The sequence below is a fragment of the Coturnix japonica genome, chromosome 23 (assembly GCF_001577835.2).
Source record: "Coturnix japonica isolate 7356 chromosome 23, Coturnix japonica 2.1, whole genome shotgun sequence".
Classification (NCBI taxonomy): Eukaryota; Metazoa; Chordata; class Aves; order Galliformes; family Phasianidae; genus Coturnix; species Coturnix japonica.
In genome coordinates this window covers 3,846,626-3,867,559 of record NC_029538.1, presented here as the reverse complement: position 1 = coordinate 3,867,559, position 20,934 = coordinate 3,846,626, and the positions used below count along the sequence as shown (strand labels likewise).

The 20,934-nt window shown below is 46.4% G+C and overlaps 2 protein-coding genes across 9 annotated transcripts in view; one reads left to right on the top strand and one right to left on the bottom strand.

The window, feature by feature from the left end:
• The window catches only part of LOC107323816 (zinc finger MYM-type protein 4-like), a 32,189-nt gene extending 15,755 nt beyond the window's left edge, over positions 1-16,434 (top strand). For 5 of the 7 annotated variants that reach the window (XM_015883222.2, XM_015883223.2, XM_015883220.2 and 2 more), the window contains 19 exons: positions 202-317; positions 431-700; positions 1,179-1,327; positions 1,575-1,749; positions 1,867-2,017; positions 3,441-3,584; positions 3,827-3,864; positions 5,047-5,191; positions 5,591-5,712; positions 6,054-6,225; positions 6,870-6,923; positions 7,035-7,214; positions 7,710-7,804; positions 8,129-8,300; positions 9,519-9,670; positions 10,375-10,486; positions 11,514-11,762; positions 12,078-12,207; positions 13,227-16,434. In XM_015883222.2, the coding sequence (XP_015738708.1) occupies positions 202-317; positions 431-700; positions 1,179-1,327; positions 1,575-1,749; positions 1,867-2,017; positions 3,441-3,584; positions 3,827-3,864; positions 5,047-5,191; positions 5,591-5,712; positions 6,054-6,225; positions 6,870-6,923; positions 7,035-7,214; positions 7,710-7,804; positions 8,129-8,300; positions 9,519-9,670; positions 10,375-10,486; positions 11,514-11,762; positions 12,078-12,207; positions 13,227-13,434 (2,834 nt within the window). In that variant the 3' untranslated portion in view covers positions 13,435-16,434. The remainder of the gene's footprint in view (positions 1-201; positions 318-430; positions 701-1,178; positions 1,328-1,574; positions 1,750-1,866; positions 2,018-3,440; positions 3,585-3,826; positions 3,865-5,046; positions 5,192-5,590; positions 5,713-6,053; positions 6,226-6,869; positions 6,924-7,034; positions 7,215-7,709; positions 7,805-8,128; positions 8,301-9,518; positions 9,671-10,374; positions 10,487-11,513; positions 11,763-12,077; positions 12,208-13,226) is intronic. The other 2 variants (XM_015883219.2, XR_001559349.2) reach the window with 2 other exon arrangements.
• A 147-nt stretch (positions 16,435-16,581) lies between these two features.
• On the bottom strand, positions 16,582-19,876 carry LOC107323845 (interferon alpha-inducible protein 27-like protein 2A). Of its 2 annotated transcripts, XM_015883276.1 has the most exons (5): positions 19,781-19,876; positions 17,885-17,939; positions 17,255-17,302; positions 16,973-17,134; positions 16,582-16,798 (listed from the first exon to the last, which is right to left on the bottom strand). In XM_015883276.1, the coding sequence occupies exons 1-5, from the start codon at positions 19,859-19,861 to the stop codon at positions 16,710-16,712; spliced, it is 435 nt and encodes a 144-aa protein (XP_015738762.1). In that variant the 5' UTR covers positions 19,862-19,876; the 3' UTR covers positions 16,582-16,709. The 2 variants fall into 2 exon arrangements, with proteins under 2 accessions (XP_015738762.1, XP_015738763.1); XM_015883277.1 differs by lacking the exons at positions 17,885-17,939; positions 19,781-19,876 and adding an exon at positions 17,380-17,516.
• Positions 19,877-20,934: the final 1,058 nt, after the last annotated feature.

The following is a 20,934-nucleotide window of genomic DNA, read 5'->3' as shown; positions in this document are numbered from 1 at the left end:
GATTAATTAAAGGATCTGGCAAACAAAGGGCACTGCAGCTGTAGTGTCTGCTTCTGAACCTGAAGAAACTTTGTCTTGTGCTTTAGTGTGTACTTTGTCTTGTCATTCAGAGTCTCTGGTTTTGTATGCACAGTGCAAAACTATCTGCAGTGGGACTCGGTGTTGCATAAATCACTTTTTTCTTCTCTGTTTCACTCTCAGGTGTTCAAGTTCAGTGCAACAGCTGTAAAACTTCAGCCAACCCTCAGTATCACTTGGCTATGTCAGATGGGAGCGTACGCAATTTCTGCAGCTACAACTGTGTGGTAGCTTTTCAGGTGTGTTATTTTCTTAGCTCAATTAATAGAATAATAACTTGATGATATAAATATCTGGGGTGTTGGGTAAAATCCACAACTGTAAAACAAGGCTGTTTTTTGCTCTCCTGCAGAATTTGTTCAACAAACCTGCAGGAGTGAACTCAGTCGTACCCCTGTCGCAAGGTCAAGTCATCGTAAGCATTCCCTCGGGGACAACGGTATCAGCAGGTGGCACCACCTCCACTGCATCTCCCAGCTCCGGGAGCAGTTCAGCTGCAGCTGGTCTACAGAGGCTGGCTGCCCAGTCCCAGCAAGTCACTTTTGCCCGCAAGGTTGTAAAACTCTGGTGTCAGCACTGTAACAGATTATTTGCGACCAAGCCAGAACTGCTTGAATTCAAGGTAATAAAGACCAGGACTTCTCCAGCTTATCTTTCTCGATCAAAAGGCTCAAACATTATAACCTGTGTGTCCATGATCTGTTGGTACTGCTCTGCTGTTTTCTGTTATCTCCTGTGGAGGAATTTGGAACCGATTTTGTTATAATTCAATTATTATCAAAATTAATACCAAAAAAACCAAAACAAAACAACGACTGTAAAACAAAAACCCCACACCCAAACCATTACTTGTCAAAATAAGCACATTCCTGACTCTTCATCCCAGAGATCATCTTTTTAATTCCTGGACAAAGCACATGGATGAGGGCTTACTGCAGAAAATACTGCTGCCTTTGCTGAAAATCTGTTTGGACTTACTTGCTGGTGCTGTCTGTTGTTGATTTCTCGAGGGTATAAATATGCTGAGTATTTTACTAACTATTTAAATGTAGTAAGTGGCTGTGAAATATTGAAACCAAAACATTCTGACTGTGTTGCAGGGTAAAATGTTCCAGTTTTGTGGGAAGACCTGCTGTGAGGAATATAAGAAGAGGAGGAATGTAACAGCACTGTGTGAATATTGCAGAACTGAGAAAATTATCAAGGAAACAGTGCGAATTGCAGGCATAGATAAGCATTTCTGTAGTGAATCTCAGAGAAATCAAGTCAGAAGAGCCTTGCCTTAAAACTAATTGTGATACTAAGGGAAACCTAATCAACTAGGTTAGAAAAATGGATTTTTAGGTTTAGAAACATGGAACTTCATTCACACTTTAATTTTAATGCCATATTTGACAAATGATTCCAGAGCCACAAATGCCAAGCACACCACATTTTGATATTGGAGGATGCTCTTGTTATTTTGCTGTTTTTATTTTGCTGTTTTTTCTTCTTTTAGGTTGTAAACTGCTCTATAAACATGACTTGACTAAGCGCTGGGGAAACCACTGTAAAATGTGCAGTTACTGTTTGCAGACTTCCCCCAAACTGGTCCAGAATCTCTTTGGGGCGAAAATGGAGGAATTCTGTTCAGAAGAGTGCATGTCTAAATTCACAGTTCTGTTTTACCAGGTAAATCTTAACTTCATATTCTCTGAAATACAGAGCATGTTGCGAAGAGGTTTGTATGCATGCATGCTTTGTTGCTTTTAACACACACGTTTAACTTCTCCCTCGCTGTTCTCCCAGATGGAAAAGTGTGATGGCTGTAAAAGACAAGGTAAACTCAGCGAGTCCCTGAAATGGCAAGGAGAGATGAAGCATTTTTGCAATCTGCTTTGCATTCTGATGTTCTGTAAGCAGCAACACCCTTCTGACCCTCCAGCCTCAAACAACACAGGTAAAACAGGATGTGACCAGCATTACCTCTTAATGCGTGTGATAATGATGGAATGTTTATTTGGAAACTCAATGGAGTGAAATTTTTAAGACCCTCTATTGGGCTGCTTGCCCACTGTAATTGAATGGGTTCAGTTTAAGATACATCTTTTACTTAAGGCAGTTTCAAACCTCCATAGGTAGAAAATGATGTTGTTCATAAAGCAAACCTATGTTTTGGTTTTAAATATTAAACATAAGCACTTACTTTTAATCTACTTTCCTAAAAAGGAAAGCCTGTTTTAATAGGCTGAAATGTTCTGGTATCTATCGAAGGCATAATGAATACGTAGCTTCCTGTACTTGATAAGACAAAGCTAAAGGAGGATGTTAATGTTCATTTAGCAAGAAAAGTCAATGGAGAAATGCTGAGATTTAGTGGTTGTAAATATACATTTTGGTGTATGTACTTACAGTTGCTGCTTCTGTGTTGTCGGTAGTTGTTTGCAGACCTGTTTTTCCTGTGTCAAGTGCTGATTCTTTGAGTCTCAATTCTGAGCTTAATGTGTGCTGTAGTTGCTTTTTTTGCTCATTATTTCAGCAGGTGGAATGGGGAGGAGGGTGGGAGTGAAGCCCACAGGAATAGGAACTGTGAGTTTCTGTAGGGAATGAAATGCAAAGGGAAGAAAGGAAGAAAGGCGCACAAAGACAGGAAGAGGAAGCGAAACAAAGGGCAGAAATAGCACTGATCCTAAAGAGGGGCATGTTCTCCCAGAGAGTGATGGTGACTGCAACAGTAAGGTACCCATTAAGCAATAAAGAATATTAACTGACAGTTTATAGTATGCACCAGGCCATACTATATTGAACCCTGTGCACATCTCCTGCTTACCTTGGTGGGGGTTGCTTTCTTTGACTAAGAGTAACATATAAGTAACTTTATGCCTTCAGGCCATAATTACACTGTGTGACGTTCCTGCTTTTTATCAGTATGTTTGGTTGGTAGTAATGAAGTGGCTCAGAACAGTATTTGTAATGAAATGCAATTATGATGCTTTCAAAGAGTAAGAACCTAAAGGTTCCTCTGCAAAAGTCTGGTAAAATTCACCTCATTCATTATTTGTTAGGATCTTGAGGGTGGTTCTGAGCACAGTGGGGCATCCGCTTCTGTTGTCTCCCGAGTGCTGCTCTATGCTATCAGAGACCAAAAAGTGCTTTCATACTGTGATAAACTTTTGAAAAGTTTCAGTGAATGAGAAAAAGCTGAAGTTTGCTTATGGATCCACCTTCTATTTAAGCTGAGACCCTCCAGTTTGCCACACTCTCCTCATAAAGCAGGCTTTTTCATCTGGAAATAAATCCGGAGGGTGGATATTGTTTCAGAAATGCCATTATGTCTATCATTGTATTGCTTATTTCTGTTTTCTTCTGTTCATTCCATCCAGCAACGCCCCCTTCTACAGCACCAGCTTCCTCATCAGGCCCACCTTCTTTGAGGAAGGACTCAACCCCAGTCATAGCAAATGTGGTGTCCCTTGCAAGCACCCCTGCAGCCCAGCCTACGGTTAACTCCAACAATGTCTTACAGGGTAGGACTGTTGAAGATGATTTCTCTGTTTTTAAATCTCTATTCCTGGACATTTGTATTTGTTCAGGGGTCTTTCCCACCGAGGACAGCAGCTTCTTCACTATGTTTTACATCATTGCTGAGGGCTGCTGCCTTGTCCTTCCTTTTCATAAGTGTAAATGATGACATATACCTGTTCACTTGTAGTGGGGAATAAGGTTTAAAGGGAACATACAAGACTAATGTTGCTTTTTTTCTCCACAGGTGCAGTCCCTACCGTGACAGCAAAAATAATAGGAGATGTAAGTTTTACAAGAGACTCTTTTTCTCACTTTCGTCCAGATTGTATCAATAACAAGTAAAGTATCCAATATTTAGCACCTTCATTTTATAACTATTTTTCCTGGTTGTGATTGGCATTTAAAATTCATCCAGCTTGCAGCTACATGCCTTATCCATTTTTATAAATGTGTGATATTAAAGTTTTCTTGTGTCCATAAATGGATTGATTTGATGGCTTAGCAAGGCTTATCAGGCTGTGGCTCTTGAGATGGCAGTAGCTCTCAAGCACTTTGTGCATGGCTTCTGTACTGAAGGCTAACTTTCATGGCCAGAGGTGGGATGTGATGTCAGAAGGGCTGCTGTGGGAAGAAATAAACCAGCATGGGCTGCTGGGACTGAAGTTACCAAGCTCTTGCAGCTCAGCTGTTCTTCCCCACTCCTTTGTAGTGTGGTAGTGAAGCTATGGGGAACGACTGTCACTTCTTACATATGACTAACTCCTAGAGTTCCTGTTCTTGGGCTCTTTGAGGTATGTGGTGTACATCTTGGAGCTCTCTTAAAAATAGGAGGATTTTACTATGTAGCTTGTTGTTTCTGGGAAATTGGCATCCTCCCTTTTATCTGAGGGGTAATTTATGGATTAGAGTATGATTTTTTCATAATGAAACAGATCGTGTTGTATGAACGCATGACTGAAAATTACTGTTGGCAGAGCACAAAATTAGTACAAGCATAAAAAGTCACTCTGTGTATAATTAGAAATTGATACTGCCAACATTTGTGTTCAGTTTTCATCTATTCCTTCTCAGTGATTTCTCATTGATTTACTAAGGTTGTTTTGAGTGTATATATAACAACCAGTATTTTTATCAGAAGTAGCTCAATGTAAGTCCTTTTTTTATCAGCAGTAGAATGTTAAGATCAGAAGTTTATAGAAGTTTTTTGACTACAGAAACCAAATATACTCTAAGGTCTGTTTTTTGCTTTGCACTAAAATAGATGGATGCAAAGTCCAGAAAACACTAAATGGATTACAGCAAAAAAACACCAAATAGCAAGCTATTTTATGATAGCTTTTACATTTAATTAACAAAGACAATTTAAAATCATTCAGTGTTTCATAGTAGAGGACAAGTATTAATCTTACAATATCTTACTTCAACTAATACTGACTGTGCTCTCATTTGTATTTTTCCAAACAGGCCAGTACTCAGACAGATGCCCTAAAACTGCCATCTTCACAGCCACCTAGGCTCCTAAAAAACAAAGCATTGTTGTGCAAGCCAATCACACAGACTAAGGCCACGTCATGCAAACCTCATACACAAAATAAAGAATGCCAGACAGGTATGTATTTAATCTACAACCCATTTTATAGAAGTCTGTAGTGCAGTTGAGAGTGCATGATTTATGCAACAGACTGTTATTTTTTAGTAGTCTCTTATGGTCTTCTAGTTAGCTGTGAGATGTCTGCAATAGCATTTACTTGGCTGCAGACCTTAGCATTTATTTCCTTCCCTTCCACCATTCATGTATTTGGTCACTACACTACTTATTTCCAAACTGTTCAGTCACTGCTTGTTCCAGCAGTGCTAAAGTGTGTGATGACTGTTAGCAAAGATGTACTGTGCCCATTGAATTACAAGCAGAAGTCGCTAGTAGTGGAACACCAAACGATTTTGAGGGGCACTCTGAAGTGTATGATGATCATATGGTCAAACAATTTTTATTTTGTTTTTAATGTAACAGAAGAAGAAGAAGTTGAACCCAAAATCATTGTGGTACCTGTTCCTGTACCAGTGTTTGTGCCAGTACCCCTTCACCTCTACACTCAGTACACACCAGTTCCACTTGGAATGCCAGTACCTGTAAGTTATGCTCAAGTTCACTGAAGAACTGGTTTACAGTTTGGGTTCTGATCAAGAGCCATGTCACTGGGCTTTCTGATCACACATGTGAGTGGTATTTGGAGTCTATGAATCCATTTCATTCCTTATCACTTTACACTGAGTTAAGCTTCATTATATAAAAACAACAATTTGTTGGGTTATTGCAGAAATGAAAAGGACTTTCTGTCCTGGAGTTGCTTAAAATTATCTGTAGTCCTAAGAGTGTGTAAGAAAGATTAAATAAGTAGAATCTCCCTTGTGTGTTTGGTGCTTCCTTTCATCCCCAAACAATCTCTAATAATCTCTGCCTGTCTGTGTAGGTACCCGTTCCCATGTTTTTCCCAACTACTTTGGACAATGCTGATAAGATCCTTGAAACAATTCAGGATATCAAAGAAAAGGTTCCCATAAGTCCATTTGAAGCAGATCTCCTTCAGATGGCAGAAATGATTGCAGAAGATGAGGACAAAGACAAAACACACTCTCATGGTGGTATGTGGTGCTTTTAAAAGGAAACTGAATGCAGTGAGATAAAAAGGTCCTCTCTCTGTGGTAAATAGGTAGAGAAATGCGTATATAGCCTCTGTTGCCTGCAGTGCTTTAAGTGTCTTTGCATTCCTTTTCCCTGATCCTAGGTGCTGATTTAACTTATGTTGGCAGTAACAAGTTGCTAGTGGTAGTAATCAGACCAGTACATCATGCACTAGCAGGAGACAAAAGCAAGAAGGCAGAGCAGCTGTTTTACAAGAATATTTTCACACCAGGCTTGTTATAGTGGATTCTTGAAGGGTGATGCAGGTTAAAATGTGTTGGAAAGTGATCAAACTACGAAATAGAAGTGGAGCAAGCTAAAAAGAAATTAACCAACCCCTGCATCTGCCTACAGATGACTCCCAGTGACAAACATGGAGGGGTGGAAATAGTTAGAAAATCAAACATGAGTTAATTCTGCATTTGTGTTTCTCCCATAATAGTGTGAGCTTGGCAGAGAGCTGTTAGTAAAACTGTAGTGAGGATAAGATGTGTTGTGTGGAAGCACCGTGACCCAATACATGTATTTTTTGGCATTTGCTGTTCTCTATTAGCTGTGTAAGTCATAAATCATTTGTAGATAAAAGTTTCCTTCTTTTTCTAAGGCTCTCAAACGTCTGAGCATGAACTTTTTCTGGACCCCAAGATGTTTGAGAAAGGTCAGTTTGACTTCTTCTTGCACATGGACTTTGATCCAGACATATCTTTTCTTCAAACTCTTTATCTGTCCTTTCCCATAGCACGTGGTATATCTGATTGCTCTCTTACAGACCAAGGTAGCACTTACAGTGGAGATCTAGAATCAGAAGCAGTGTCCACTCCACACAGCTGGGAAGAAGAGTTAAATCACTATGCCTTACGATCCAATGCCCTGCCAGAACCAGAACCAGAACCGAAGCAGGTCTCCAAAGGTGAAGTGGAACAGGACCTGGAGGCAGACTTTCCATCAGGTCTGTATAACACTAAGAAAAGTGCATTATTGTATAAAAATGCATCCAACTTTGAGTCAGTGTTGTAGCCACAGCCTACTTAAGGGGGGATATATGTTTTTGTGTAGTTAAACCAGATATTTAAAGCAGCTCTACTAAAAATCCCAGTGTTTTTAAAATATTTTTGGCATCTTTATAGACAGCATTTTACAGAACCACTGTCAAGAGTAGCAGGTAGTCTTGCCTGACTCCCTTCAGTGTATCATTTTTGTGCTCCTAGGTATAATCCATGTCAGTGGTGCAAAAGAATAGCAGTTCATCTGAATGAATGCACCCACTGCTTGGGGTTGGGGTTGTTTTCCTCTTCTGAGTACACTTATTGCCCACTTATTCAGACAGAAATTACTGTTTGAATATACAGGAGTTACTGGGTGCTTAATAGTTTTATGTGACACTTTTTCTTGGGCTTATGGAATCATATAATTTAATTTCTTAATGGTGTTGATTTCACTTCAGACTCATTTGACCCTCTCAGTAAGGGACTGGGTTTGCATTCACGTTCACGAGCAAGACGGAGGCACAGAGATGGCTTCCCCCAGCCAAAAAGACGGGTAAGAAACTCCTCTGGGATGTTAATTCCTTGCATTTACAGTAATAATGTTGGAGGAATCCTTGGGAGTAAAAAGAAGCTACTGATCCGGGGTGGAAATGAGAATTTGATTTAGTTATGCTGTATTTTTTTCTGTTCTTCATGACAAACATTTTCTCCTCTGCGTGTTAATAAATGCATATGTCTACCTTCAGCTTCTGTCACTGGAGTAGCATTTTGTTATCATGTCAGTTTACCACTCTCTTTATGGGAGGTGAAGTGAAGCATCCATAGATGAAGTGCTCATTAAGCTTTTATTTGCTTTGCTTTGTTTGTTTTCCTATAGGGACGAAAGAAGTCTGTAGTTGCTGTAGAGCCCCGCAATCTGATGCAGGGCTCCTACCCGGGGTGCTCTGTTTCTGGGATGACCCTAAAGTATATGTATGGGGTAAATGCCTGGAAGAACTGGGTCCAATGGAAAAATGCACAGGAGGAACAAGGGGACCTGAAGTTTTCAGGTAAACAGAAATAACTGGTTGATCTTTTAACCTTACCTTAGTGCATTTGCATGCACTAATTCTTCACTTCTAGAACAGATATTTTGTGCAGCTGCAAAGTCCTTTCTAAGCTGTTACTAGAGCACAGTTACAAGCTGACTGCACGGACTTGGCCTTGTCCTTTCATCTGGAGCTCACACATTCACAAAGTATTTGTCAGCATCAGTGTTTGCTGTAAAAAGCCGTGCAGCACAGTGTTCTTTCTGAGCGTCACTGCTGGAAACAAACCTTCCAGAAGTCGACCCATTCAGTGCTACACTCTGCCTGAAACTACCTTTAAAAGGCATGAATTGTTCCTTGCATCCCGCTGGAGTGATAGATAATGACAATATAAATGTCACTTCTGTTTTTCTAATTATGGATGTTTTTGGGGTTTTAGTTTTGTATGAAAGCACAGCACTCCTAGGGTTTGGCTGTGTCTGACTCCCCTTTTCCCTGGTCTCGAGTCTGTCTTACATGCTCACGCTGTGTTTTGTGGGCAGGTTTTCAGAGTGCAGCAGAGAATTTGATTTAGTTCTGTAACTGAGCTTTTTGAGGACAGCGGGGAAGAGAACAAGCAGTATTAAAAGCTTCTACAGTGCATAGATCTAGGTGTGGCAGGGCTTATATAAGAAAGATCCCAAAAGGGAAAATGCTGTTTAGAATGAGCTCTGCTTTCTCCTCTGTCACTACACAATAACAGCTGTATTCTGTTTCCTACTAGAAGAGTAATCACATGAGTGATGGGCTTTTCTTGTAGCTAAGAAAACAAAAGTTACCAACAGCTCCAGGAAACAGTATCAATCCCCATAGAAAGGTTCCCTGTTCAGTCCCAGGCAGTTGCTCAGCAATGTGGAGTGGCCAAGCAGTAATTTCACTGCAGATTCTTTGATCAATTCTCTGCGCTCCTTTGTTTTCTGAATCTCACAGCCCTATAAACTCTTCATTCCTTTTCCCTTTAAGGAGTCGAATACTCTGTGCTCAGCTCATGCCCAGAACTGCTAGGAAATATTCAGGATCTTTTTCTCACTCAAGATTCCCCTGAGTCCAGCTATGAAGGATTTACCAACCCTGCGTTGTCAGCCCGAGTACACATGACCATTGCTGCACCCATATCTTGGATTCAGCAAACTCCCTAATATTTAAATGTAAAGATTTAGTATCTCAAAGATGTTTCTTTAATCACATTCTCTACCACAGTTCGTCCTGTGAAGCTCAAGGAGGACATTCTCTCGTGCACTTTTGCTGAGCTGAGTTTTGGCCTGTGCCAGTTTATTCAAGAGGTGCGGAGACCGAATGGAGAAAAATATGATCCCGACAGCATCTTATACTTGTGCCTTGGAATTCAGCAGGTAAGTCAGAATTTGGGTACTGCAGAGAACATTATGAACTTCTAGTGGCTTTTTAGGCTTTATACCCATAGTCCCAAGTAGCTGCTTGTTTTTTGTAGAGGTGAGAATGTATCTTTTTGTGCTTCGTTCATAACGTGCCTTAATCTCATTCTACTAATTTGATTTTTGATCAGAGTTAACAAACCTCTTCTTACTTGGGAGGAATGTGGCGTGGAGGGCTTGACACAGGTCTTTACATTTGGGACTGTATTTACCCCTTTCATATATAGGAAAGAATTGTAGAAACCTGTGGCTCCTTAGAAGAGTTTGATTTATGGTTGAATGTTGTAGATCTAAAATAGCTGCAAAGTACTCTTCCATTATACTGGTTTACATGGAAGAGATTACCTGGCAAAGACACTATGCTCATTCAGTAGCTCTATTTCAGCAGCCTAATTTGTTGGGCTGCTTTGTCAATATTTTAATGCCTTGAGGATGGTGAGCTCAGAATAATAAAAAGAATTCTGGCCTAGATTTCTCATTTCACACCATGGAAATCCCAATCCATGCAGAAAATCTGATGTGGTGTCTTACTAAAGATTTCAGCAAGGCATTTTGGACCATAAGACACTCAGACATAGGAAGGGTAAAGAATCTGATGTCCTGTATCTCTGCAATGTTATGTATTCATAAATTATATGTCTTCCTTTTGTTTTCTCTCGTAGTACCTGTTTGAGAATGGTAGAATAGATAACATTTTTACCGAGCCCTATTCCAGGTTTATGATTGAACTTACAAAACTTTTGAAAATCTGGGAACCTACAATTCTTCCAAATGGTAGGACAATTATTTTATCTCGTGTAGCTGCATGACAAAGCCTTGTTATGAGTATTTTTCTCAATGCCATGAAGATGGATGTGATCTGAGACATTCCCATTGGTCTCCCCTTTCCACCATGCAGATGTTTGTGGTAGACTAGAATCATGGATTGTGTGTCTATTTCTACCAGTTATGGGTTTCACTTAAAGATACCTTTCCCTCCTCTGACCAATCTCTCAGCTCCTTTAAAGGCTTCCCATTCCTGTAGTCAATGTGCTAGTTCTCTTCTCTCAAGTTTGAGCTGATCCTTTTGAATACAGGCAGCCAGAATTGTGTGCAGTATTTGAGATGAGTTACTCAGAGTGGAGCTGCAGAAGTATTTCCATATCAGTACTGGAAATACTTCTGATAAATCAGAGGATCATATAAGGAAATCATTGGAGTCTTGTCTCAACTCCTTGACTCCGAGTTCTTCTCACCTCAGTCTCTTCCACATTAAGAGTTCCCCAGTTCTGCAGATATCATTTATTGTTCTTAGAGGATATTCATGCAGTTTATGAAGGTGGTCACAAGTGATACGAGTACATAAGATCTTTTATGAGATTACCACCAAAACATGAGTGATGTTTTGACAGCTCCACAGATGGATCTGAAACTGACTTACAGGTAGCTGTGTACAGTGAGATTCTGCTGATGTCTTATATACCTTTGTTCATTGATCAGGTGTTGGAAGATGGTGCTGTTCCACAGCTCGGTTCTCCACACTCCCTCTATGTTCTTGCATGCAGTGCTCTTGGTTTTATATTGCAGTTAACTATGATAGATCTGACATTGTTTTAATGCACAGTTTGTTCATGTACAAGGTTAGATGGAAGAGGACTTAACACGTCTCTGACAGAACTTGCCAATGTAATTTTACTCATCTCTACATCCTACTGTGCTTGTGTAGGAGGGTTCCATTGCTTTGGGAAGATGGGGAAGATCTCTTAGATTGCCAGCAGCCTGTAAAGGTAATACTTCTTCTTTCTCTGTGCATTGTTTCTAGGTTATATGTTCTCAAGAATAGAAGAGGAACACTTGTGGGAGTGCAAACAGCTGGGTGCATATTCCCCCATAGTTCTACTGAACACACTGCTATTCTTCAACACCAAATACTTTCAACTAAAGAATGTCAGTGAGCACCTGAAGCTGTCCTTTGCCCACGTCATGAGGCGGACCCGGACTCTGAAGTATAATACTAAGACAACATATTTACGTTTTTTCCCACCCTTTCAAAAACAAGAGGTAGAATCAGGTAAGTGGATGCTTTATGATTGCTCAAATCTCTGTGATTGTGTTTTTTGTTATCTCCTCCTTATTTGAAAAGGGCAGGGGAAAAGAACGCAGAGTAAGCAGAGCTGTGGGTAGTTTGGTTTCTGCTGTTATCCTGCACTTCTTCAAATTCTTTCACTCTGGGATGACTTAAAGAGAAATTGTTTGAAGCAGGCCATCGCTCAAGCAATGTGCTTGGAGGTGTTGCAGAGCCCAGGTGCTAGGCTACAGGACTCTGTGTGAGCTTTCATGTGCTGCTCTTGACTGAACTCGAGTGATACCGTTTTTGTGTGTCCAGATAAATTGTCTGTAGGCAAAAGGAAACGTGGAGAAGATGAAGAGATTTCAACAGCAGTGGAAATGGCTGAAAATGCAGATAATCCCCTGAGGTGTCCAGTGCGACTTTATGAATTTTACTTGTCAAAGTGGTAAGTGATAGAACTTGGTCTTTAATCTGCACATAGATTGGAACAGGAATTCAGGCAGGGACTCACCTCAGACATGGTGTTCTTTGTCAAAGAGGGTAGGAAAAGTGTGATTTAGGCAAAAGTGATGATGGATTTTGCTTGCTGAGATGCGAGATTAATTCTTATTTAGGAGTTAGAGGCTGTATAGCAAGGACACAGATACAAATCGTTTTGTCTTTCCCTCTTGGTGTCAGCTTTAGGTTGGTCTGTGAGCAGGTGGGGCGTGGAGTTCCTCACAGAAAATACACCAACAGAACGGAACAGGATCTCATTACTGTCAGCTGAAACTCAAATAAATCACAGCCTCAAAACTACACCTAATGAGCTTCCTGCATATAGTCCCATAGCTTTGGCTATGCCAAACAGCTGCCCTGACTCTGTTGTCTCCTTATCTTTCTTGTATTCACTTGCATATCATTAGATGTTAGCTGTCCTTGGGCTGAGAAAATATTTTCATGCTTCTCAAGGTACATCAGCTCCTGCAGAGCCCCTGCAGTGGTACAAGCTGCTGTAAGAGTTCACTTTGCTGTTTTAATGTGAACACTCCAAGGCCAAGCAGGAGGGATTCTTGCTCTGGAGGCCTTTGGCCCTTCCTCCCAGCATGGATATCTCCCTCAGTCTGATGGTCAGTCTGCCAAGCTGATGTGCTCACTGTTCTGCAGCAGGAGAAGCAAGCTGGGATGTAGTTTTGCTGATCCTTAAGCATTCATTGTCCTGAAGTGCACAGCAATTGTGGAATAGTGGGATGGGCTGTTTTGTTTAGAGATTAAATGTCGGATACATCTGTCAGTCATGGAGAGACTCCGCTATTGGAGTCCAGTGTGGATGATACTATAGCTGAAGAACTTAATTATACTGCTTGAATCACAGTGTTGTAACCTCAGTATTACTGCCATTTTCTTTGTTGCTCTCAGTTGCTGTTTTACGATTAAGGCTTTTAAAGCTGCCTTTTGTAACGTGTTTTCTTTTTGCACTGACAGTTCTGAAAGCGTGAAGCAAAGAAGTGATGTATTTTACCTTCAGCCTGAGCGCTCCTGTGTCCCCAACAGCCCCATGTGGTATTCCACATTGCCAATAGACCCAGGAACTTTGGACATCATGTTAACTCGCATTCTTATGGTGAGGGAGGTACACGAAGAACTTGCCAAAGTCAAATCAGAAGACTCTGATATCGAGTTATCAGACTAAACGAAGTGGGTTGTTTTCCTTTGAATACGGCAGAAGCACCAAACTGTGAATACGTCCAGCTTTTGGAAAAAAATGTGTATTAAATAAGCCAAGATCGTGTCACCTCCGGGCATATTTGGAACCACAGCGGATGTACAGACTGGAACTGGAAGGAGACGAGCTCCATAGGCTGCGAGAAACACCGTCCTGCGGCAGGCAGCGCTAAATGCTCTGAACAAACTCAAGTTGAACTAACCTGTTTGAGTGGTGCAGAAATCCTTTATCTGTGTAGGGTTTAAAAAAGAAAAAAAAAAAAGAAAAAAAAAATTGATTTTTTTTTTTTTTAAAGGAAAATGGTCGTGGAACATCTACCATAATGATAATGGTACCAGGCTGCGGCTCATGTGACCTCTCAGCCTGCTGGCTGGCAGTCCTTGCTGCCAAAGGACACGTGGAGACCTCGGAGGTCTTCATGAGGACAGGAGAGAAGATGGTGACATTGAGACAACCAGACGACTTCCGTTATAAATACCAATATGCTTTTATAATGTTTTTTAAAGCCGGGATCAAACGCTGGGGAGGCAGAGGCCGTGGGCACAGCTGCAGGGACCTGTGTGGCTGCTGTCGGTCGGTGCCAGCCTTGCTCTCAGCCCAGGGCAGCAGCTCTCCCCAGCGCTGTGCAGGAGTGATGTGGGTCAAACTTGAGAGCGATCACTTTGGGGTTCATTGTGGGAGGGGACAGTCCTGGGCTGTGTGCAGAGAATCCCTTTCCTGGTGCAGTAGCTCTGCAGCCTGTCGATTCTAATCTAGCAAATACTGAGGTGTGTGGACGTTCATTTTTTCCCTCGAGGCAGCTTTCCTTTCTCCTCTTTTCCCCTCTCTGGTTTGGGTTATTTCAGAGGGCAAACCCAGAGGGCCTTGTTGTTTCTCTCCCCCACCTTTGCAGTGTGTGCAGTGTTGTCCAAAGGTCACAGTATTACTTCTAACAACAGAACTAGGGCTCCTGCAAGCATCATTGTCCCAGCCATACATACATAAAGAGATGTAGGGGTGATGGTGGGAAGTCTTTCTTGGCTCTCATTGCAGAGCTCCCATGTTGTGCTGAGAGGAGACAGGACTGTCAGGCACTGCCTGTACCTCCATCCATAGCTGTGTGTTTCTGATGTAGCGACCACAGATCCATTGGAAACCCAAACTGTTTTATAAAGAGAACCATATGGTTTTTATCTAGGCCTGGTCCGGCTTCAGTAACAAGAGTCTGCAATTCGATCTTATCACTACAATTTCAAGTGATGATAAATCAACAGCCTTTAACTAAGGGGTTTTTTTGTTGTTGTTGTTTTGTTGGTTGTTTCGGTTGGGTTTTTCTTTTTTTAATTATTTTTTTTTTAGCAGTAACGAAAGTAATTTAACACCAAAAGAAATAAAAGCAGAACGTAGCCCGTTGCCGTTGTGTCCTCGCTAGTCCCGTCCCTGTAACAGTTCTCACTCATGTATTTTCTTTTAATACAGAAAACGATGTGAAATGTGAAGCCCCCCCTGTGCTCCCAGCCCACCCATGTGTATGTGTGTGTGTTGCTTTTACTTTTCCAGGTACTTCGAATGGAAAGGATTTGCCCTCTGGAAGCGGGGCTGGCTGAAGGCAGTTGTAATAACCCCTTTATTTCATGGCTTTGAGGCAGACAGGGTTGGACGCGGCGCCGTTGGGTGGTGCAAGGATCAGATTAAATGCTTTCGGTTTCTATTCCTCACTGAGCTCCTCCTGGATGCTGAGCTGAGACTCACAGCCACACACTGATCCCTTTATGGGCACAGGGGAGTGAAGTGTGGAGATAGATAAGGGACACAGTGCTGGAACTCTGAGCGCTTAGATAAGGTTGTTAGGGATACAGAGGGAGCTGAATCATCTGCCAGCCGTGCAGCGCTGCGTATTAATCAGTGTCATCTATTAAGGGAGAGAAATGTTGTGTTGAAACAGTGCTGGTGGGGGGGTCTTCCTCCATGTGGGTGCCTCCCATTGCTGACACAGTGGATGTGGCAGCACACAGAGGTGATGCTGTGGCTGTTGGCTGGGGAGGAGGCTGAGGGCAGCCCTCAGGGTGTTGCTGTAGGGAATTGCAGTTCAGGGGCTGTTCATTCTGTGCTCACATAGAGCTGCTCAGTGTGGTGTCCATTAGGTGGAGGAGCCTGGAGGTGCTCAGTGTCACTGCGAGGTGCAGAAGGCAGCTCAGTTATGATCGGAATTGCTCTGCCAGCGTGATAAGGACTGATGTGAAGGAAGGCTCTGGGTTTCTCTGGCTGCAGCCTCCAGCCAAGCGATGTGAAGGGGCAGTGGAACCCCCATGTGTTCCCTGCTGGAGGTTATGAGTCACTTGCAGCTTAAGGAGGGCATCTATCACAGCTACACGAAGCATCAAACACCAAATCTCCACCTGCCCCCCCTCCAACGTGCCCAGATGTGCTCAGCTGGGGGAGCCCCTCACCCCTTCACTCCCAATTTATCTGTAAGGCAACAAACCCAGCACTCAGAAAGGTCTCTGAGCATCAGGAGGGGCTCCTCCCTTTGGTCCAGGGGTCGGTAGGACCACTCTTCTCCCCCCTACAACCCAAGGCCCGGTGTGCTCTCACTGCTGTTGTATATGGGTGATGCCCCCCCCCATGTGCTCCTTTGTTCCTCTGTTACCTCGGTTGCACCCCTCTGTAAATTGGCCAGACTTTTCCTACCTCGTTCGGGCATTATGAGGCTAAATTGTGTAAGGATGCTTTGCAGCCCCCGTGATGAAAGGTGCTATATGGCTGCAAAGCATTGACTTCAAAAGACTCAAATAGGTGACGCCAGTGCATCGTAATCTATATGAAAAGAATAAAAGACTTCTTTTTTTTTTCTTATCTGAGAATTTATAGAGTTCAATGTATGGTATTAAGAAGTGAATTCCTGAGATTTCCCCCCCCCCTCGAAATAGTTTTTGTTGGAATCGTATCTGTATTCTGCAAAAAGTGATTAAAAACCTTTAACCTCGAGCCCGGAGTGCGGCGTTGTTTCCTGCCCCATCCCCACCCGTGGATAACGAGGTTGTGTGCCCATCTTTCCCATCTCCTTTATGCCCTACATGTCCCAAACCCCGACCTCCCCCCCCCCCCCAGGACACACACAGCCACTAGGTCGGCTCCTTTGCAGCGTCTTTATTGCTCTCAAGTGCTCATCGCTGGGGGGATGGGGGGATGGGGGGGGGGTGTGATGACGCAGTAGCAGCTGTGCCGTATCTCGGGCGTTTCTGGCCTTTGCCACCCATCCTTTAAGGGATTTTCGAACCGATCAACGCACCGACCGGCCCGAACACGGAGGCCAAGCCGAGTTTGGCACCAATAGAGAGTCCGACGGCTCCTATAGGGACACAGAGCGGCCGGTGTGAGCCCCCCCAGCCGCCCCTCTCGGTGCTCGGACACCAACACCGTCTAAAGCGCATTGTCCCTTATCCAAACAGCTCCCTTCCCATCCCTGGTGAACGAACCCGAGGCTGAAAGAGCCGAGTCGTTAACCCGACCGCCCCCCACTCACCGACCGACTGCAGCACGGCCACGACGCTGCCCGCAGCCACTCCGCCGCCGTTGGCGATGGCCGCAGCCGACATCATCTTGGCCGCGATGGATCCCGCGGTGATGCCGGCAGCCGTGAAGCCCAAGGACCAAATAGTCAACGGGACGCCCACGAGAGCCACTCCTGCACCGGGACAGCGCCGCGTTAACAACCCGAACCTCCCAACCCGACCCGACGGGGCTGTCAGAGCCCGCAGGGGTTGGGGATGCCCTATAAAGTCCCATAGCGCTGCTCAGCCCTCACCTGTTGCGACGCCGCTCCCGATGACGGCTTTGATGATCGGATTCACGACTGAGGAGGAAGAGAAAAGGACAAAGCGTTGCTCGGAGCCCACAGCCTCAATTCACCCCCCCGGCTGCCCCTTATACCTGCCGGCTGTAACATCCTCACGGCAACCTCTAACACCGCACCCACGGACCTGGGACAGCCCCGGTATGAGGAGTGACCGTCCCGCCCCGTCCCGTGTTGTGCTATAAGGGGGGATTGGGGGGGGAGGGCTCAGCGATGATGTACGGAAAGCGAATTTCCAGGAAATCCGCCTGTTTACTTTCGTGTCTGCCAAGTTTCAAGCTCAGCGTTTAACCCTTACTGTGCCGGTTCACACGCTGTGACGGGATGGGGAGGGGGGGGGGTTGGGGGGCAGGGCAGCACAAGGACAGGATGGATCCGGGGGGGGTCAGAGCTTCCCCTTATGTGGCTGCTGCTTTATTGGGGTCTGGCAGTGGTGAAGCTCTGCACTTCTGGATGAGGAATGGTGGACGTTTCCAGCTCCTCCCCCTCCTCTGCTCAGCAGCCCCAGAACCTCCCCCCCCATCCCCTCCCGACCCATTTCTTCCCATCCCCCTCCCCCCCGCCCCATTGCCGGCTCCTTACCCCTCCGTGTCCCCAGGCCTCCTGTCACCTCGTGCCACTGCGTGCCCCACTGCAGCTGGTTGAAGGGGACCAAATCCAGTTGTAGTTGATCTGGTTCCTTTTTACCAGCCCCAGGGACGCACCTCTCCATCGCTCCACAAAGTCCATCAGAGCTGCTGGAACTGTTGGGGTCCCAACACGGGGGGTCCCAGCCCAAGGATACATACTTCTTAACATTCCATAACGCCGGCCGACTCCATATGGGCATATGAAGAAGTATGTAGGGTTGGGAGGGAGAGGCAGAGGGCACAGGGCTACTCCTGGAGGCAGCCTCAGCCCACGGGACCTTATAGCACAGCCTCCAAGCTGCCAGGTGTGCTCCATCCCTTCCCCATCTCCACTAATCAACACCAACCCCAATGGCACCCAGCTGCAGCCCAGCATGTATTAACCCCACTCATTATTAACCCACCCCAGGTCTGCCAGGCCCCCTTCCTTCCTGCAGCTGTGCTGGCTCACAGTGCAGCCCCCCCAGCACCTGGTGGTGCCAACAGTGTTTGCACTGCACTGCAGTCAGGGTTGGGGGCACAGCACCAACCCACACCCTCCCTTCACAGGGTTGGGAGCATTCAGGAGCCCTCATCCCATACAGCACCTCCTGGTACAGCAGGATGGGGGCATCACCCCCAATGGGGGGGGATTTGTGGGTGTCTCTGGGGCTGGAGACCACAGCGAGGGGTGGAGGGAGCCCACCAGACCCAGCATGGTATGATCACAGCAAAGCCATGGTGCTGGGGGGGACAAATGTGACACCAGCCAGGCTGTGCTGTGACCCCAATGACCTTCCTATCCCTAATCCCAGAGCTGGGGTGCTGTGTGGGAACACAAGGACAGGCCCAGTGCAGCCAGGGGGGCACAGGAAGGTACAGGACAGAGAGTCAGTTTAGTGCCCCCAAAAGTATTTTGACGGCACCTTTGGCCGTGCTGCAGGGATGTCCCTGCTTCACCCCTTTGGCTCTTCCAGCCCTGAGCTTTGCTGCAGGAGTGTTATGGGAGCTGTGAACCCGCAGATGAACCCCCACCATCAGGGTGTGGGGTCGGGGCTGTCACATCATGGACAGATCGGCCCCAAATCGCCCCCAGGCAGAACTCCCAGCACTGCGGTGCTGGTGTCCCCCCAGCCCTGGGGACACACATGGCTCCGTGTCACAGCTCAGCCCCGCAGCCCCCGGCCGGGCTCTTATGGTGACCTTGGAGAGCAGCACCCAGCACAGCGCTCACCCCAAAGCCTCCACATCCACACCTGCACAGATCCAGGCATGAGAACAAATGGGCTGATGGGGGGGGGGGGGGGGCAGCAGCACGGGGGGGTGCTGGGGCTGCCCGTGGTGTCCCACACACTCACACAGCACCGAACAGCCCCGGCCTGGCTATAAAAGGAAGCATCTTTTTTGCACGCTGTGCCCCAGCCACGCGCCCGGCATTGGTGGCCTCAGCAAATGTCACTGCTCAGCCCCACAACAACTGGGGGGTGGGCACGGTGCCACCTGGGGGTCCCTCACCTTTATCTTTGGCCATGGAGCATTTTGGGGCACACAGAGCCACGGTGCTTCACAGCACTGAGAGTTGGGCGTCTCCTCCCATCCCATCCCATCCCATCGCATCCCACTGCACCGGGTGTCCCTGCATCACACACCCATTGGGATACCCCAACCAGGACCACCCTCCTTCCTTCCCCTGCCCTACACTTGGGAACCCCCCTCAGCCGGAGCTGTGCCCACCCCGCTGCCATCAGCGGAGCCGCATCCCCACCCGCTCTGTTCTTCCTTCCAGCAGCGCTCTCTGAAGGTTAAACGCCGGCGGTGGGGGGAGCCCCGCAGCGCCCCGAGCCCACCCCCCCTATTCCGCAGCACTCACTGCCCTGGAGGTGCCCGGCGTGGAGCTCCGTTGGCAGCGGTTCCCCGCGTCCCCTCCAGCCTCACGCCGTGACTTTGCCATAGGACTCTCGTCCGCAGGAGCTTTGCAGCATCCTCCGGTACAGCGGGAGAAGTTCCCTCACCGGGGAGGGAGGAGGGAGGGAGGGATTTAAGGCAGCCCTCGCCTGGGCTGCGGGTACCGCTGGGCTCAATAGAAGCCCCTCCGGGCACAGCCCCCTCCCCGACGGAGGAGGGGACGACGATGCGGAGCTCCCCGACGACGAGCATCTCCCTCTCGGCTCCCCCCGCTGTCCCGCAGCGCCCGCAGCCCTCACCAGGGCCCAGACCCCACGGGGACGTGGGACGCGGTGGGCACGGGGACCCCCCGAGTGGTGTGGGGACCTCTTGTAGGATCACCCACCCGGGGTCTGTAGGATCACAGCGCACAGCGACGCTGCTGTGCCCACCCCATGGCCCCTCCCGGCCCTACCTCTATGCAGGGTCAGCCCATGGCACACGGAGACCCCGCGGTGCTCCCCATCCCGGCAATGTTCGCCCCTCCGTGTGGCTGCCCCGGGTGCGCTGCGCTGCTATTTTTGGCAGCCTCCGAAGAGCTCCTCGAGGGCTATTAATAATGAGAGTGCGAAATTCGTTTGGCCTCTCCTATATAAGGAAAGGTAGAGGCTCAGAGGCAGCTAAATATACTGGCGCGTGCGGGAGCGAGTGGGGAGGCTTTGGCACCGGGTGTGGAAAAGGGATTGTTGGAACAATGGAAAGACGGACTGAGTTGTGTGGATGGATGGACAGAGGGATCCCCAGAGGGGCCACAGGCAGCTCCAGGGCTGCAGCTCCGTGTCAGGAGCACAAAGAACGGGGCAGGAGCAGCCGGGATGCGCGCAGCATCTCAGTGCCGCCAACACTGAGTGCTCTGAGCTTCAGCCCCATTGATGCCCATAGCCCGAAAGGCCCCAAGAGCTCCCAAAAGGAGCAGAGATGCTGGGAATCCCAATGACAGGAAGGCAGAGAGGAGCAGCGCCAAAGGCACACGGTCACAGCAAGGACAGCAAGGAGAGAAACAGCCCCTGAGCTCCACCAAGAGCCCTTCTGTTCTTGTAACTCAACCTGGGTGGGGTGTTGGGAGTGGAGCAGCAGTAA